Raw genomic sequence first — 18122 nt, forward strand, 5'->3', positions numbered from 1 at the left:
TGAGATTTTCTCACTATAAATCATCATGCTTAACCTTTAGCCTGCTGGCGGCAAGTGATTCTGCCTTTGCGACCAGTGCAGACCAAGATCCGTGCAGGCTGATCATGATCTGCACTGTCATCTATTCAGTCAGTAAATTTTCAGTGAACACCCCTTTGAATAATAAGTGGTATGGCCCAAATTGAATGATGGACCAGTCCATTGTAGAAATACAGCAGGCTAAAGTGAAAACAAACATCATTTACTATCATCAATTTATTACAACAGAAAGTTCAAATTTGATTCAGTTTGCTGATATTAGAAATAATAGAAAATAATTGTGATTTATTGCATCCATCGTTTGAAACATTAGTTCTAGTCAATAAAACATCGGGGCTTAATACAGGTTACGCTCTCAACTGTACTTCACTTAATTGTTTATATGAAATGCAATATATTTATAGTTTTTGTCCAAACATTGCTACTCTTCAGCTGCCGGCCTTGCGTGGGTGTGCGATAACTCAAAACAAGTGCACGGAAGTTTATCAGCAAGCAATACTAATAAATATTTATAGAATGGACGAAACTGAACGTTACAATTTTTTGGATTTAATAAGGCCAAGTGCACAGCAAAAGTAAGTTTTCTTCGTGTAAATATTTTCAAACCCTGTAATTTAGTGAGGTCCTTCACTGTAATGCGTAACTTCGCCAACACACTCGTACTGCCTCAAACAGCCTCTTTACAACTTTAACAATCGGTACTATTTTTCTAAGATTTGTGCACAGACTTTCATATCTCAAGTCCGGCCGATATATTGAATTCATTATTTGAAATATTTTATATATTTTATTTCACTAGAATACATGAATAAGATCAAATACAAGAATGACATTTACAAATGCCAAACTTAGTATAATTAGTCAAACAACAAAGAATTATTGTTGGTCATACGCCTTATACTGTTAAACATAACAACACTGATATCCCACGCGATCCTTTGCATTATTGTAATCACCAAATCGATTGAATAAACAGATTCTTAATTGTTCCTATAGCCTATGATTTTTATCTAGTAAGGCGGCTCGCAGATATTTGCTCTGTAAAACACGATTACAAAACTATCTGTCAACGCTTCGAGCATGGACCAATATTTGTATAAATACAGGACAATGTAAAGTCGTGAAGTCGCTATTGATTCCAATAACAAATCGTTTCGATTGTTCATCGTGAAAGCGACAGTCTGTAACAGTATCTTGCGAACGAATCGTTGTTAATTTCTCCTAGTTTCTGTTTTAAACACAATTTGCTACTGATATTAGTGTAATTCTATAAGCCACTTTCCCGAATTGTAGCATCCACTGTGAGACAGATTGGTTCCCCGCGTTTTTGTTTTTCTGTTTAATGATGAAAACATTTCCTGAACATTAATGGTGAATAGTATTGTGATAGTCTTTCATTAATGAGCCGCACCATGAGAAAACCAACACCAGTCAGGATCCATACTGTTCGCTAACAGTTTCTCTAATTGCAATAGGCTTTGAAAGCGAACAGCATGGATCCTGACCAGACTGCGCGGATGCAAACGCACTATGTTGGTTTTCTCATGGTGCGACTCATTTATTGGTTTACATTAATCAGAATGTTATTATATAAATTCATTTCAGCATGAGTTCATACATCTGAATACGTCAACAAAGCTATCGTTTTCGCCGTCACTAATACCTAAGCCTTAAGAACTAAAGATTGCTTTTTTTTCTTCTGTATTTTTCGAAAGAAATATCTACGTGATATTATGCTTCCTTCGCTTGTTTTGTTGTGTTGAACGTCGCACCGACACAATTATAGGTCATATGGCGACTTTCCAGCTTTGATGTTGGCGGAAAACCCCTGGTGTCCCTCCGTGCATTATTTCAACACGAGCGGGCACCCTGGTAGTACCACCGACAGCTGGATGGCTTCCTCACATGAAGAATTCAGTGAGGCTAGAACCCACATCGCTGAGAGGCAAGTGATTTGAAGTCAGCGACCTTAACCACTTGGCCACGGAGCCTCCCTTCTGATCAGTCTAGTGGAATTTATTACAAACACTGTTATAAAAGCTCTTCTTTGTGCTGAAAGCTGCTAGCAAAATTCGAGAATAAATCAACATTTACAGAAAAATTACATCACGTGTTTTTTACTTTTTTATGTTACATAATGTTAATAATTCACTAGTTTTCAGCTAATTTAAAACCAAACTGTCATAGTATGAATGTATAAAAGACTAAAAAAAAACAAAGTAATAGTTCGTGGCGTTTTTGCATATGTATGCTACATATATGCAAATGTTAGCACCATTTAATATTATATTAACTAATTTACTCTATCTGAATATTAATTTAGTTATAGAATCCTCGTAGTTAGCACATATATTTCGCGAATCTGTCGCATTTACAAAGTATGCTATAGGTTTTATTTAAATAGAATTCATCACATATATGGTTCACGCGTGCACATAGGTTATACATTTTTTCTTTGCTCTATACTTACAATTATTTACAAGTAAAAAGTATATTAGTACGCACTACGCAGATCCTGTTAAAGGGATGGTCGTGTTTTACCAATTATTAATGGTTATCAAAAGTGGTACGCCTACATATTTAATTCTAAATATTCAAAACATAGATCGTACTTTTACTTATAAGCAACTGTATATAAAAGTAAAGAAGAAAACGATTCTTTGAATTTTTGACTATATTTATTAAAAAAGAAACAATTGCTTCAGTCTGTAAAATATGTTGGGAAAATGAGCTGTTCTTTTTTCGCATGAAACATCAACTTAATTAATTTTCTAATTACACAAATAGTTGGGGTGTGTGTTCAAACTGATCATTTTCTTGGTATTGTGATTTGCACCTGGATACATGCAACTATAATAAACAGATCTATTTTAGTACATATATATACGTGATAATATATGGGTTTGTTACTTTACAGGATTGGAATTTATCAAATACTGCAAAACTGTGATCACGTCAGATGAGGGACAGTTGGGAACCAGTCAATAAATCATGAACGCACGATACAGACGGAGAAAATATCGGACTTAATTCTTATTGGCGGAATTTTATTGGCAGATGCAATCTCAAATTACGGAGTGGTTAGAAAATGTGAAATATGCATTAATAAAAAATTAAAAACCAGAAAAAATGTTTTGTACAGAGAAGGGGCTTTAAATGATCCGCCATTCCTGGAAATTAAGTTTGTATGGAAATAAGTTTGGAGTGAAAGTACCGGCTCAAGATATTTAGAAAGAATTTAAATAGCGAAAAGAAATAGTTTAATAAAAATATTTTTGTGTTAGGAATTCAAGTCGGTGATAAGGTATACGGAAAATATGACGGTGCTAGATGCAACGACGAGCAAAGTTAAGAAAGTAAAGGAGTATGTAATAAGTTGTAGGGGATCAAGAAAGTTGATACTATTTATAGTATTCATCGCCATTTTCCTAGATAACATGCTGCTTACAACTGTAGGTAAGTTATTCGTTTTTGTCTTGTCCAGTTTTTCTTTCTTTTTTCTTTTCTATCTTGGCCATCAAAACATCCCTCATGGAACGAGCCGTTTGAAGATGTTGGAATAACCCGCGGTCAGAATCATTTGTAGACGCGGACCCGTAACTGCACTGCTGCAAACGGAGGCACATTTCTAGAAATGTCAATTTTAAATCATATTTCATTAAAATTTAATAAAGGCCATATTACATTTGTCTATCGTTTTTGGATGTAAGTAATATTAACTTACTTTTCTCCATATGAAATGTGTTACATATTATTTTTGTACAAGCGTGTTCTTTACTATCGCAACAAATTTCCGTCAAAGTACAAATGTACTTCTTTTGGGGACAAAACAGTTCAATGGAGTAGCAAACGTTTGTTCGCATAAAGCGCAGTCATGCTGTTTAGCTAGTTTGTGATTTATTAATCATATATACCATTTATTGTTATGTATAAAAGAGAATTTGATAAAGAGTCTTTTAACATTTACTATCCCCTTGATAGTAACAGTGATGAATGAAATTGTTAAATGTTTACCAAATAATATAATAACGTTATAAGAACCGTTTTAGCTCTCTGTATTTTATAACGATTTTGTGAGACCTAATTCGTGCTTGTAATAATTTCATTTTTTTTCTCTACCACTTCTCTTCCTTTATCCCCTAAACAACAAAACACAGTCGGAACCTTACTTATTTCAGCAAAATATATTTTCTTTCCAGGTGCAATGTACAACATCTTACTCGTGGGTTAAAGTCTAAATAAAATTGCTAACATTTTGGTATCATGCATCACCCATCCAGTGTCCCTCTTTGTCAAATCATATTTAGACATTTTTACAACATTTCAGCATTATATGGCATCAATTTTCTTTGATGATTAATAAAGAGTGATTAGTAAAGAGAAGCTTTTTGTAACACCTGATCATAGATGCTTTAAAATATGGGCTTAATATATTTTGATAAAGCTTTTTAACGGAAACAACTGTACCTTTCATACACTTGAACCCAAGTCTTTGTAGCATTACCAAGAGTCATTAGTATGGTATCGTGTATATATACATATTTTAGCAACAGTTACATTGTTGCAAAAATTAAACACTTAAGACAAGTACGAAACAACTCTAATAGACGAACACGGTATATATTACTTCAGTTTTTACGAAGACTAATGAAAACAGATTCCGTACCCATATTAATTAACTTTTCTTTCAATTTAGACAATGAGCTTCAGGTTAGGCGTGTCAACAAACTCAAATTCTACCATTTCCTAAATTTAGAACATGCCACTGTAACGTTCGCCGCGATAATGCTAATAAGAGTACGACAAAGCCTCAAAGCGAGCACGAGGAAAGTTTCTTAAGATAGCATTGCAACAAAATTATTCAATACTTAAAAGAAAGTGAAAATTCTTTTTGTTGCAACCACGTCTTGATATATTTTAGGAATTTTAAATGGCCTTTTTCTGCATTTCCTTCAAAAATGTATCAATAGAAATTAGCAGTTCAAAATTAATTGGAAACCAGGCCTAGCATTTTCAAGTAATAAATAATTTTAATCTTACTGACCAAAACACATGCAACAAGTATATATAAACACAAAGGTTGGAGCAGAAATTATTACAATTTGATCCTAGGCCGTTCCCTTACTATTTGGTGATAAACTTGTGTACAGAAATTTAGGTACACATGAACTCTGGAATACTAGTACCCTAACAACGAAGCCGATAAAATGTACTTTATTCTCTTGCAGAATGATTTTAAAAAGTACGTCAGCTAGTGAACAAAAACAGTAGCTGCGTTACCGGTTATTGAAATCAATTGAAGAAGTATGAAGATAACTGGACTTTAAACTAAAATTAAGTATCATGAGGCCACCAATGCTGAAATGCCGACCCCCCCCCCCCCCCCACCCCCCTCCACTTCACCTCTCTTTCCATCCTCACTCTCGCCTAATGTTGTTAAAGTTACTTCACAACAATTCTGTCAGCAAAATGTTCTCACGATGGTCTAAAAGTAGAATTTTGCAGCTTTTCCTTAAATTCCACATCCAGACATTATTTCAGGCTAAGGTGTACATATAGCGACTTTTCCTGTTCTGTGTGTGATGCCGCAGTTGTAAATGCGTCAGGGATGCTTCTCTTACATTTCTCTTGTCTTAAGTTAATGTAAATTTGTAATGTACATCTAGAAATATGCCAAACTAAGGAAACTAAATTATCATTCCCTTCTCATAGGTCCGATAGAGACCAATTGCATTTCAAGTTCTCAGAGAAATAGTGTCCCTATTATTATATAATTGTGCTTTAGTCTTAAATAAAAAAAATAAAATTGAACAGCATCCAAAACTTTTACACTGTAAAAACGCGACATTCTTATTCAACATTTTACTGATTCATTCATAACATACGGATTCCGATTGGCCAGAGTGGGCCTAAATGCAAATATACCATTTAATATTGCACTGTTACTAAAAATAGCCGGTCATTAATGGGCTTTTCAGCTGCGCCTTATGATGGAATCAGTTTTGCTTTTTTTGTGCATTATCCCTATATTTCACGTCTGAAAAGTAAATATAAAACTGTATTGATACAAAGAGAACACCACACACACAACAAATTTACCATTCCCTAATATGTAACTTCGCAAAAGGTCAATTGAATATGAGAAAATTACCAGTTAATTGTTTTTCTGTAAGATATTCGACCCTAGTCATCACCTAACACAGCTGACATTGTCTACAAAATGAATCGAAGTTGTTTTTTACTTATGTTTGGTAGATCTTCTTGCAGTTCAATAGCACGTAATTGGTTCTACGAGACAATGTTTTCCGGCTTTTAATGTACGGAATACTTTGCGCTATATGTACAGTATTGTGTTTCACATACTGCTGTCGCTCGCCGTCTGTTTCGTGTAATAAATGATAGTTATTTACTGCTAGAAATTACAAAAATGGTCTATAGTATCACTTACACAGACATGAATCTATACTCAAGATTTTAAATAGCATTTTAGATTTTACAAACATTTTTGAAAATTCAGTAAAGCTGGTATTGAAAAGGAGACAACGAGATGAAAGAGATGAAAGAAGGCTGCCACCTTTCGTCGTGGCTGATCAGACATTTTTTCTCCAAAATGTTAAACATACTATCAAATGTTGAGATTTTAACGATGCGCCACAATACTAGAACACATAAACTTAGTGATTCTTTCTGTAAGTACAAGAATAACACAGAAGTTATATGTAAATGTTTAAACATAGGTTGTTGGATTTGTAGAAATTTTGGTAAAAACATGATTTCCGAAGTTGCAGTAGAAAAGTATTTATTCAAACTTCATGATTACGAATTATTTTCACTTTTTAAAAATAACAACACAGTCGGTCTTTCTTTGGGTCTTTATTTTATGAAAAACAACATATTTTTCATAAATCTGTAATGCACTTATACTCAACGGAGTTGGGTCAAGTGAAAAAGTCTGTTCGCGTCTCGTCATACGTACAGCATAAACAAGAAAATATTTCCATGTATGCATGTAAATATATATTTGATATAAGAGAAAATCTATTTGTATTATATAATCGAAAAGCTAACACCGAGATATGCACACTAAACTAAGAACTAAAAGCATTCCTTCAGTATATAAAATACACGAAGAGACTTTAACCGCCTACAGATTACTGTCTATATCCTCTTAAAATTAAACAATAACAGTGTATTCGAAATTTATGTCTTATAAGTACTGTTAAGACAAACACCTCATGAAATTTTATTCACTAAAATAGCTTATTTATTATATCTAGAAAGAATATAATGTTTTACATTTTTTGGAAAGGTGTAGCATCTCTAAACAGATAAAGATAAGGTGATCTTCTATCTGGATTACCTTGTCTTTTTGAGCTAAGTAGACAAGAAACAAAATTTCTAACCCGTTATAAGTAGTCTTGTTTGGCCAAACGTTTCGCTGCATTTTAAATGTAGAATTTATAGGCTGAACACCACTAAATCCAGCTGTTCTTTATTTCATATAAAATCCATTTACTTCATAACGGTTTTTCGACATTTTCTAGCATATCAGATTTTCAGAGACTTATATTCCCATAAAGAACTAGGTCGCTACTTTACAAAAACAAAAAGAAAAGGGGATGTTAACTTTTATATAAGAAAACTGCAGTTCGTTAAATACAACCCGCTGAATTTATTACTTTTCGCTTCTTTCAATTTCTCTTTTCGAGACATTAAATTCTTACGCCGCCATTTTTACCTAGCATGCGATAGGATCATGCCGATGTCAATAGAATGCAAAGTGATACATTCTGAAACGTGGTAGGGTAAAAGTAAGCACGTTGCTGTCGAGAAAATGCACTAGGAAACGAAAAAAGATTAGTACTATTTATATTTGGACTACTTGTGATAGACCAGCGGAGGCTTACATTCTATTTGGTAGTGATCAGCCTTCCATCCTACTTTATTATGCCGTTAAATAATGCCCTTAACCATAATAAAAGAAAAATGAAACATTTTCAGCAATTTGTGACACGGTTCCCACAAGCAGGAATTATTATAAAATGCAGTCAAACTTTGGGAACAGGGGTTAACCACCATATATTGCATTAAATCAAATTGCTTTGATTAATTTTACAGACCAATTGCAATAGAACAACTGAAAATAAAAACTGAGAAAAATAAAATTTTACTTGTATTATCTTCGAGATACTACGAAGGGTATTTTACTGATTTACGCGATAATGGGGGTAATAAAAATGTCCCTGCACTGTGCGAACAGTGTATTATTGCTCTATTACCAATAAATGCTATACAAATCTGGTTATAGAAAACCAATAGCTTTCAATGATGGATTATGGTGGCTACTAATATTGCACTTTCGGAGTGTTAAATACATTGATTATGGCACGCGCCGTACAATAACAAAGATGAGAAAAAATATCCGATGATGAAAGAATTACATTTGAAATAGAACTAACATACGATATATTAAGGTGACATATATCATTTTTATCATATTTAAAAAAGTATATAAACGTATACATTTTACAAAGTCTTCTATTACGTCTCTATTCAAATAAAAACAAAACCACTATAGTAGTACTATATACACATTGTAATGCGTTTAACTAAAATATGATACAGGTTTCTAAGTGTATAAAATTTCTTACCCACTACAAAAAAACAAACAAAACAAATTGCACTATATTAGTGTTATCACATCTTATAAGGATTTATTATTATACTAATGCTCTTTAGACATGTAAAATGCTTTCAATAAATACAGCAAATTTGCGTTTAATCTTCCCACTTCTTTCGCGTTTTGTGGGACTATATTTTAGCCTTAACGCTATTCATAGGTGATCAATTAGCTTACTGTGTATTCCGAGATAAATCAGTAAGAATTGACTCTCAAATAACAAAAGAAACCCTGACATTATTGAGAGGTAGATGGCATATAAATGTCACCCCGCCTCACCTGGGGATCGATCTTGTGACCGGCGACGTTGGACATAAGTAATGATAGTGATATGCTATGTCTAATAAAGCTGATATCCGCTTTTTGTTGCTTACAATGACGACTATGACGACAATGATGATAATGGTGATGATGATAATTTATGCAGTAATGGAAAGGAAGAGGAGAAAAAAGAAAATGAAAGCGATAGTGGCCAGAGGGAAAATGTCAACCAAAAAGGTTTCTCCTGCGTCACAAAACCTCTAAAATATTGTCAAATTAAACTTTAATTTCTCGTTTGTGAAGACATTTATGCGACTTACTGAAAAAAATGAATGCATACCAAAGGCAATTTCCTTGAGAACAGTGTCACTCAAAGCAAAGTTTCCAAAGCTTTGTTTTTATTGATCCTCTTCCAATTTTATAATACTCCTTCCATGTAAGGTGGAAATGAATCGGTCCTGCATCAGAGAACTTAAAAGCCTGCCCGCTTTTATTAGGATTTTAAAGTGTTTATTACCTCTTGTGTGTGGAATTTGTGTAAGATCTTCATTCCACTTCAATGGAGGAATAAAGTGAAAACCTCTTCAGGAAGAAACTTACAAGTTTTCCGATGGACTGGTGTCGTAAAATGCCTCTTTGTGTGCTTACAGCCGCAGAACTCTGTATATATGCGCATAGGGACTATTTTCTCATTAATTATTCTATTTAAGAAATTAAATACTCTTGACGTGGCTTGATAAAGAAAGCACAGTGCCATAGAATGAAATGATATGAAAATAATTAGGGACTGCATGTTGGAGGGGAGGTGTATGTTCGATAAACAATCAAAAGAACTCCTACCCTTAAACTGCTGTGTTTTTGATAAATAATCAAGGACAATCCTACCCTCAAAGAGTGTATAAACAACCAAACAAACCACTATCCTGAAAACGTTCTGTGTTTGATAAACAATCACAGAAGTTCTAACCTCAAAGACCCATGTGTTTGATAAACAACCAGGGGAACTCTTACCCTCTGACATCTGTGTTTGATAAACAGCCAAGGAAACCATTACCCTCAAAACGTTAGATGTGTTTGATAAACAATCTCGGGAGAAGCCGTGTGTTTGATGATCAGTCAGGAGAACTCTTACCCTCTGACAGCTGCGTGTTTAAAGAATAATCAGGGGAACTGTTACCTTCAAACAGATGTACATTTCATAAGCAATCAAGGAAACTCCTTCCTCCAGAAAGCTGTGTGTTAAACTATCAAGGGAACTCATACTCTCAAAAATAACTTTGAGTGTTAAACAATCACGGCAAGTCCTACCCTCAGACAGCTCCTCTCGATAAACATTCAAGGGAAATCCTACCCGCAAAAAGTCGTGTGTTTGATAAACAGTCAAGAGAATTATTACCCCCAATAAGCTGCTTGTTTGATAAACAGTCACGCGAACAGCAATCACACTTTTTAACAGTAACGTTGTAATAAACATGGGTAATAAACATGGGTATAGGAAGAAATTGTTGTTGCATTTGTCATTCTTTTAAACAGAATCTCTGAAATAGCATGTAATATACATCTATAGTAATTTTATACGTATTTGTTATTTAAGAAATATTAAGTTCCCAAACGTGGTTTATCGTAGAACAAAGAGCTATAAAAAATATTTTATACTTCTTTGCGTAGAATAACCCGAGTTTTGATTTCTTATGCGTAAGAATATATCCCGAAGGCCGTAGGCCTGAGCACATAAGAAATAAAAACTCGGGTTATTCTACAATAAATCACACTTGGGAACTTATTATTTCGATTCTAACACGACAAACTAGTATCAAAAGTGTTAGAAGAAATGGTAACTACTTTTTACGACCGTGCTACGCGCCTGGATCGGATGACGTCATTGCACGCGGGTGGTTTATTGCAGAATAACCCGAGATAGATTTTGCTCTACATGTACGTAGGTTATTTGCTGGTCGTGTTAGAATAACCCATAAATCACTATAACAAGTTTTTTTTCTTACTGTTATGATATTTCAACATAGAATGTCTCAGACAATCTGAAGTGTCAAAATGTGGATGTTTTATGCCGAACATAGCCTCTAGCTAGAAATCCCATTTAGAAAAGTTTTTTTATTGTTATTTCTTATTAACCTTTTTTCAGTGGTTATGCATAGACGTTCTTGAATTAAACAGCTATTTTATGCTTTTGTCCATTAATACCACTGAAATCATGCGAGCGTTTGTAGAAATATTTGGATTTATTTATCTTTCGTCATTTAACTAAATATACCTTTATCATTTCTTTGCAACATGATATATATTTGAAACATATTAATTATCATGCAAAAACAGCGTCCATCAGCTGCTTGCGACATATTTAACAACTATTTACAAAAAAAATGTACAGGCTCTACAAAATTACCAGGTGTGTTATTAAATTTTCTGATAAGTCAAACTCATGCAATTAAATACCTCCTTGTGGCAACGTTAAATGTCGCAACGCCGCTAAATGTCGCAACCACCGTTAAGGTAGTTCTGCACGTTAGGATCGAACTTTTTTCTACAATGTAGAATTTGATCAAACTCTGATTTTTCAAAACTTCGGAATATACTAAGAAAGTTCAGCAAATAAAAAAGATAGGGTCGTGTGCTTGATTTTTTGCTAGACTGATTTGAAAAATTTCGACCTCACACAAGTTTTCATAATGGGAGTCTATTGGAAAAACGCAATTTTCATAACATTTTCGCGAATAGAAGTATTTCTACAATGTAGATTTTAATGAAACTTCTCACAGTCATAAATAAACATATGGCCTATAATATGATGAAATAAAATGTATAGGTCCGTGTGCTTATTTTTGAGATATTTGGCTACGATTAAAGTGAACCGCCTATTTCAAGCTAATTTTAAGACATTATTTTGAATTATTTAACGTGTAAGATGTTTTAATATCATAATTTAACTTTAGAAAGATAGTAACAGTGCCATTTTAATACATTAATTTACAGGTTGCCCTTAATTCATAAACTGATTTTCGTTTCCGTACGCCGAATCCGGGCATTATTCTACGTTTTTCGGATAAGTGACGTTACGCCATCACTTCCGGTTTTTCAAACGTGCAGAACTACCTTAAATGTCGCAAGGTTGACGTCAAATGTCGCTACCACCGCTAAATGTCGCAAAATCGTCTGCCGCTAAATGTCGCACCTTTAACGTTAAATGTCGCAAAAATTTGCCCACCGTTATATGTCGCAACACCAACGCTAAATGTCGCACTTCCTATTTGACACTATGTTTAATATGAAAAAGGCAAAGCCTCTGAGCGAGCGTAGCTTAAACGGCAAAGAAACTATTCACTGCTTAAAACAATTCCGAGAACCTATTCTCTTGAAAAGAAACAAAAATTTAGTGTCATTATACCTGTAACAGCGAATATCATACGTTGCAAAATTTATGGAAAGCCGGTGTCACGGTGACGTCATTACCTGTTTGTGGCGTTCTTACGGTTTATGCTTATTTATGACATTTTATCCAATTTTCTGGCCAATGCTTGATCTTTTAAAAGAAAATCATATTTTTTTCTACCAACTGGAAATCTTTCTTGCATTATTTTTGAGTGATGGATAATATTCAGCAATCAAATGAAGTTCTGTATTCACTGCCAACAAAGCATTTCCTGTGAGCACCTGTCCTCTAGGGACACGCACTTTGTAAATAAAAGCAAAATTGAAATTATTTCCATAACATAACTTTTTTAAAAATAAAGACACCTAATGAACATAGAGATTGTAACTCAAATATAGAATTAAAAAAAAAAAACAAACAATTTTCCCGACTTTGACGGAAGTAGAACAAAATGGCGGCACCCAAAATGGCGGCGCCCAGACGAGAAGAAAATTTTTCATCACTTTGCCCCATTCGGCACACCTTTGTTATATTCGCTAACACATTGCCGTAAGGCGAGCTACGCGCTCGCTATCAATTCCTTGTGTATATTTACTTTTTTGAGGGAAGAAAAATTAACAGGTTTATGTAATAATTATCTTAATGATAAGTGCTGTTACGTATAGCAACAAGAGGGCCTTGTTGGCCCTAGATCGCTCACCTGAGTCCCACACCTTGATTGAACAGTCACGCCAGAAAAATATTTGTGAAATTATTTTGTAATAGGGCCAGTGTTTTAGGACAGAACTATTCTGAGGTTTCTTCTAACTAAATACGATTTGGTAATAGTGTTGTATGTTTGTGGGGGTTGGGTATGGGTGGGGAACGGGATGAATAACGACACAGAAATCTAAGACACAAACACACAGCACCAAGACAATTAATAGAAAATAATATGAACTAAGGCAAAACCTCAAAGCGAGCTCAAAGAAATCGGATTTATCTAAAAAATAGTATGCATCATTTATTTGTTACAAAGAAACTATTCACTAGTCACAAGAATTCAGGAGAACCTATTCACTTGGAAAAGTCTACACTTAGTGTCACCATGCCTATAACAGTGAATATCATACGTTGCAAAATTTATGGGAAGCCGGTGTCACGGTGACGTCATTACCGCGTTCCCGTTTCCTTCTGCTTATTAATGACATTTTATCCATTTTCTGGCCGATGCTTGATCTTTTAAGTGCAAATAATATTTTTTTCAAACAACTTGAAATCATTCTTTCATTATTGTTGAGTGATGAATATTTTTTAGCAATTGAATGAAGTTCTGTATTCACTCCGGAAAGAAGTACTTCCTGTGAGCACCAGTCCGCTAGGGTGCGCTTTTTTAAAACTTCCGACGAAACTTTTCAAATCCATCACCAAGTGTGGAAGTATACTTGCGTTACCGTAAAGCTCGATTCTCGATTCTTCGAGCTCGCTATAAGTATTTACATTTTTGAAGGGGAGGGGGGGGGGAGGGGGAGGGGGAGAGAGGGGCTTACGTGTGGGTAGGCGGAAAAGTAGGAAAATGAGGGGAATGAGACTAAACCAAACAATTTTAAGAGACTAAAAGTAAAATAATATCAAAATTCCCGCTTTACCTGAAAGAATGTACAGAGGGCCACATAGGATCTTTCTCCGCCATTGAAGCTTGTTAGTTACCTTATGACTTTAAGTGTAAACCTCCAAACAAAGATATAGAACCCATGGCTGATTAATAGAAAATCTTCGTTTTCTACAGCTGGTACAACACACAGTCTTCGTGTCGCGTAGTTGAACATACAGTAGTATAACAGGCCTGGATTGTTGCCCGAGCCAATCTCCCCCCATCCTCCCCCACCCAAAACCCCTTGTTGGCTTACTAGTAACTTATAGTCATCAAAGTTGCACCCAACGTTTTTGGAAATATTATATTCTCAAAATGTAGACCCAAAACGCCCCAGAAGCGAACATTTTATACAAATATTTCAAAATTCCCCAGGAGGAAGAACCATTGACCCCTTAAAACGGGCGGAGTACCCCTCCAGTACTGGCCGTTGTATAGGGAGACGTCCCCCACCCGGCACGGGTGGCCGCCATTCGGGAAAAACTCTTGTTTGGGAGGAACCCGGGGTGAGGTGTGAGGCGGGGGTGGCCTAAAATGCTTACAGCAGTTAATAGGAGGACCCTACGGGACCTTGACTTTGGGACGGGACCGGGTGGCCGTTGTAGAGGGTGACGGTGTATGGGGGTCTCAAACTTGGTCCGAGGCCGTTTTGGGAAATTTTCACATTTTTCAGTTTGGGCACCCCCAAAGCCGCCCCACACCTTGACGTTTGGATCGGACCGAGTGGCCGTGGTCGTCCTCCACCCGGCACGGGTGGCCGCCATTCGGGGAAAACTCTTGTTTGGTAGGAACCCGGGGTGAGTTGTGAGGCGGAGATGGCCTGCCTACAATGCTTACAGCAGTTAATAGGAGGATCATACGGGACCTTGACTTTGGGACGGAGCCGGGTGGCCGTTGTAGAGGTACCTTAAAAATGCACCAAAGGCAACCATTTTAACCTGTTTTTCAAACTTTCCCGGGGAGAGACACTGAGCCCTCGAAAATGACAGGGATAACCCCTCCCATACACCGAAATTTTGAACAAAAAAAAATGCAATTGAAGTCCAGCATTCCATACTTGTATTTCAAAATTGTCAATGGGAAAAGACCCTAACCGCCCAAACTAAGGGGAGTGCCCCTCTAGTACGTACCTAAAAATAGACAAAAATGCACCACAGGCCAACATTTCATACCTGTATATATATATATACACTCATCCATCAACAATTTTTGACCCCCGGCCTGTTGTGTAACGAAATTCAGGTCGACTAAAGACATGCGATACAACGCGCAACAATACGGAGCGCGAGCTTAATGTCTCAGACAACAGACAACCATAGAATTACATAGTTCAGACCTGAAATAAATCTAGTATACTGTGGCGAGTACCACGTTGGTGCTCAAACCTTTAGATATGAAATATATAACGTATGTATGATGCGGAACCACTGAAAAGCAAACGTGCAGATTAGAGTGAAAGGTCTATTCAGCCCTTCCAAAATCAAGCATGCATTACCCAGTTTTATCTCTAAGTTGTAAAGACTGTTTAACTCACCTTATTTTGCTGTGCGACATTTAGCGTTGGTGTTGCGACATATAACGGTGGGCAAACTTTTGCGACATTTAACGTTAAAGGTGCGACATTCAGCGGCAGAAGATTTTGTGACATTTAGCGGTGGTTGCGATATTTAACGTCCACCTTGCGACATTTAACGGTGGTTGCGACATTTAGCGGCGTTGCGACATTTAACGTTGCCACACTCATCTAGCTTATCTACTGATTCTAAAATAACTTGAAATTTAGCATTCATAGAGCCATGCATCGCAAAGTAAGCCCACAACAAAAGAAGCTGTAACGGAAAAATATTGTACACGGGTTGCTTCACAAATCCAACAAGTATATTATATCTATATGTGCAAAATACAGAAAATGGGGGTTGATGGTTCTTTATCAACATGTGCAACTGCCATAGTGTTTGCTATCTATGTATAGTTATACATATGAACAATCTGATTTGACAAAAGTCTAGAATATCGCAACAAGCACAGGCAAGTTAAATGGATTTTCTTCCAAGCTGATCTGGCCTCAAGGTCAATGAGGTGTTATCATAAAATCAACTTCGGATTGCGGTTTATTTCAAAGTACAATCCTGTTTAACTCTAATTAACAATTATTTTCGTTTTCTCGTGCAAGGCGATAGTTATGATAGGGCAATATTCGAGATGAACTTTCATTCCAATTAAAGTGTAATATCATGACATCATAAAGTGTCGTGCCTAGATCTCGTTTTCGTGCTATGTTGGATAGAGTTAGACAGTGTTATAAGCATGTTTAGCATTTGCAGAACAAAAGAGAATGAAGTCACAACAAGAAATCACAAACGAATGATTAGGGTAATAAACTGTTTAGCCTTTGATCTGTGCGGCTAAACATAAGGACATGAAGCTCCACAAGTCTGAATCACTACGCAAGAATGGTATGGGCTTGTTTTCTTTGAATGTCATTCGTGTTATATATTACACCTTGTATTTCAAAATACAAATTTAATGAGAAAAATTCCTCTGTGAAGTTTGAGAGGAAAAAGGAAAATTATAGTTGCCTTCAACGTTCCTGTACTAACACTACAGAGTCAAGTACATCTGGCAAATTTATCTTAACATTACAAAGTTTTAAAAAAGGCTTATGCCACATACATGTATTTACATCAAACTTCAGTCATGTGTCTGCACACGTTTGCTCCAAATTTTAAAGTGTCTAATATATATCCAAAATGCAGTTCATACCATATAAAACCGAAACATTTTTTGGGTGCTTGCTACGGGATCCCTTCCGCAATCTCACCATGATCCCACTCCCCACACCACAACACACACACACATACATGTGAATATCTTGCTTTACAAAAAATATAAAAGAGAGACAACGCAGTTGAATGTACATCAATTAACTCGTATCATTACACTGAACTATTATTATTATTACTACTACTGTTATTATCATTATTTTTTAGTACTGCTATTATCACGAACATCATCATCTCCGCCCCCGCTAGCTGCTGCAGCATTATCATAAAAATATCAACACCACTATCACCATCATTATCGTCATCACCCTAATTGTCATCACCATTTGATTATTACATGTTATTTATGAGCCTGCATGGAATTAATAGTGGGTATGCTACACATGGATCAGACCAGCCTGCGCACGCGCATTGGTCAGATCCGTTCGCTAATTCCAATTCCATAGACTTTAAAGCGACGCAGGAGCTGACCAACTCGCGAGCAGCTGTCGATCTGCTGTCGTACCACTATGTTGGTTTCAGCACGGCTCTAATATAATCACACTAGTATTCAATGTGCTATCTCTTGTAATTTCGATCCTATTCTCTGTCGGTTTTGCTCTTTCAGTGCCTATAATACCAAACTTTATACTGAAACTGGAACAAGAGTCAGAACCGGTCCACAACGTGACAGAAACTGAAATTGTGTGTAAAGACAGAACTATACTTAGTGATGATCAAGCTATTCACCTAAATATTAGTGCTATACAAATTTCAACACAAAATCCGAAAGAGTGTAAAACGGAAAGAAATAAAACAGCTGAAAAAATATTAGCCAAGGCGTTAAAGGAAGAGGAATATGCGGAGTATGGGGACGCCAATGTTAAAGCAGGGATTATGTTTGGGTCTAAAGCACTTGTACAAATGATGTTTAATCCATTTGTCGGGCCTATAACAAACAGGTATATTTCTTTTCAGATGTGTGTATTACAATGATTTTAGGGTGATGCAACTTGCCACTTTTGTGCGACAAACATGGGATTTAATGAAAAACGTAAAGTCTCGTAAATTATTTACTAGAAAATTCTGAACTTTATTGTGCTAGAGCATTTATGGTGAAGTCCCTTTGTCACAGAATTGTAAAATTCTGTTAAACGTTTCATGGTATCGCAGCTTCTAGTGCGTATTTTCATTACCCTTTAATGTGCAACTTTGTTTAAGTTTAATATAAATATATGATATTTTGAACCGTTTCTGTAATTATGATTAGACATTTGTCAAGAATATTTTCAAAATCGAGTTGACATTAAACTTATGTTATAAAACTGTTACTCATTTCAGATCACAAAGTTCTATCTT

At 35.7% G+C, this 18122-nt stretch overlaps 1 protein-coding gene across 1 annotated transcript in view; it reads left to right on the forward strand.

Moving 5' to 3' along the window:
• The first annotated feature begins 2960 nt into the window (after positions 1-2960).
• Positions 2961-18122, forward strand: part of LOC123546682 (synaptic vesicular amine transporter-like) — a 29549-nt gene continuing 14387 nt past the window's right edge. The window contains exons 1-2 of the mRNA XM_053550982.1: positions 2961-3495; positions 17392-17725. Coding sequence (XP_053406957.1) covers positions 3357-3495; positions 17392-17725 — 473 coding nt within the window. The 5' untranslated portion in view covers positions 2961-3356. The remainder of the gene's footprint in view (positions 3496-17391; positions 17726-18122) is intronic.

Source organism: Mercenaria mercenaria, chromosome 9, assembly GCF_021730395.1.
Source record: "Mercenaria mercenaria strain notata chromosome 9, MADL_Memer_1, whole genome shotgun sequence".
Taxonomy (NCBI): domain Eukaryota; kingdom Metazoa; phylum Mollusca; class Bivalvia; order Venerida; family Veneridae; genus Mercenaria; species Mercenaria mercenaria.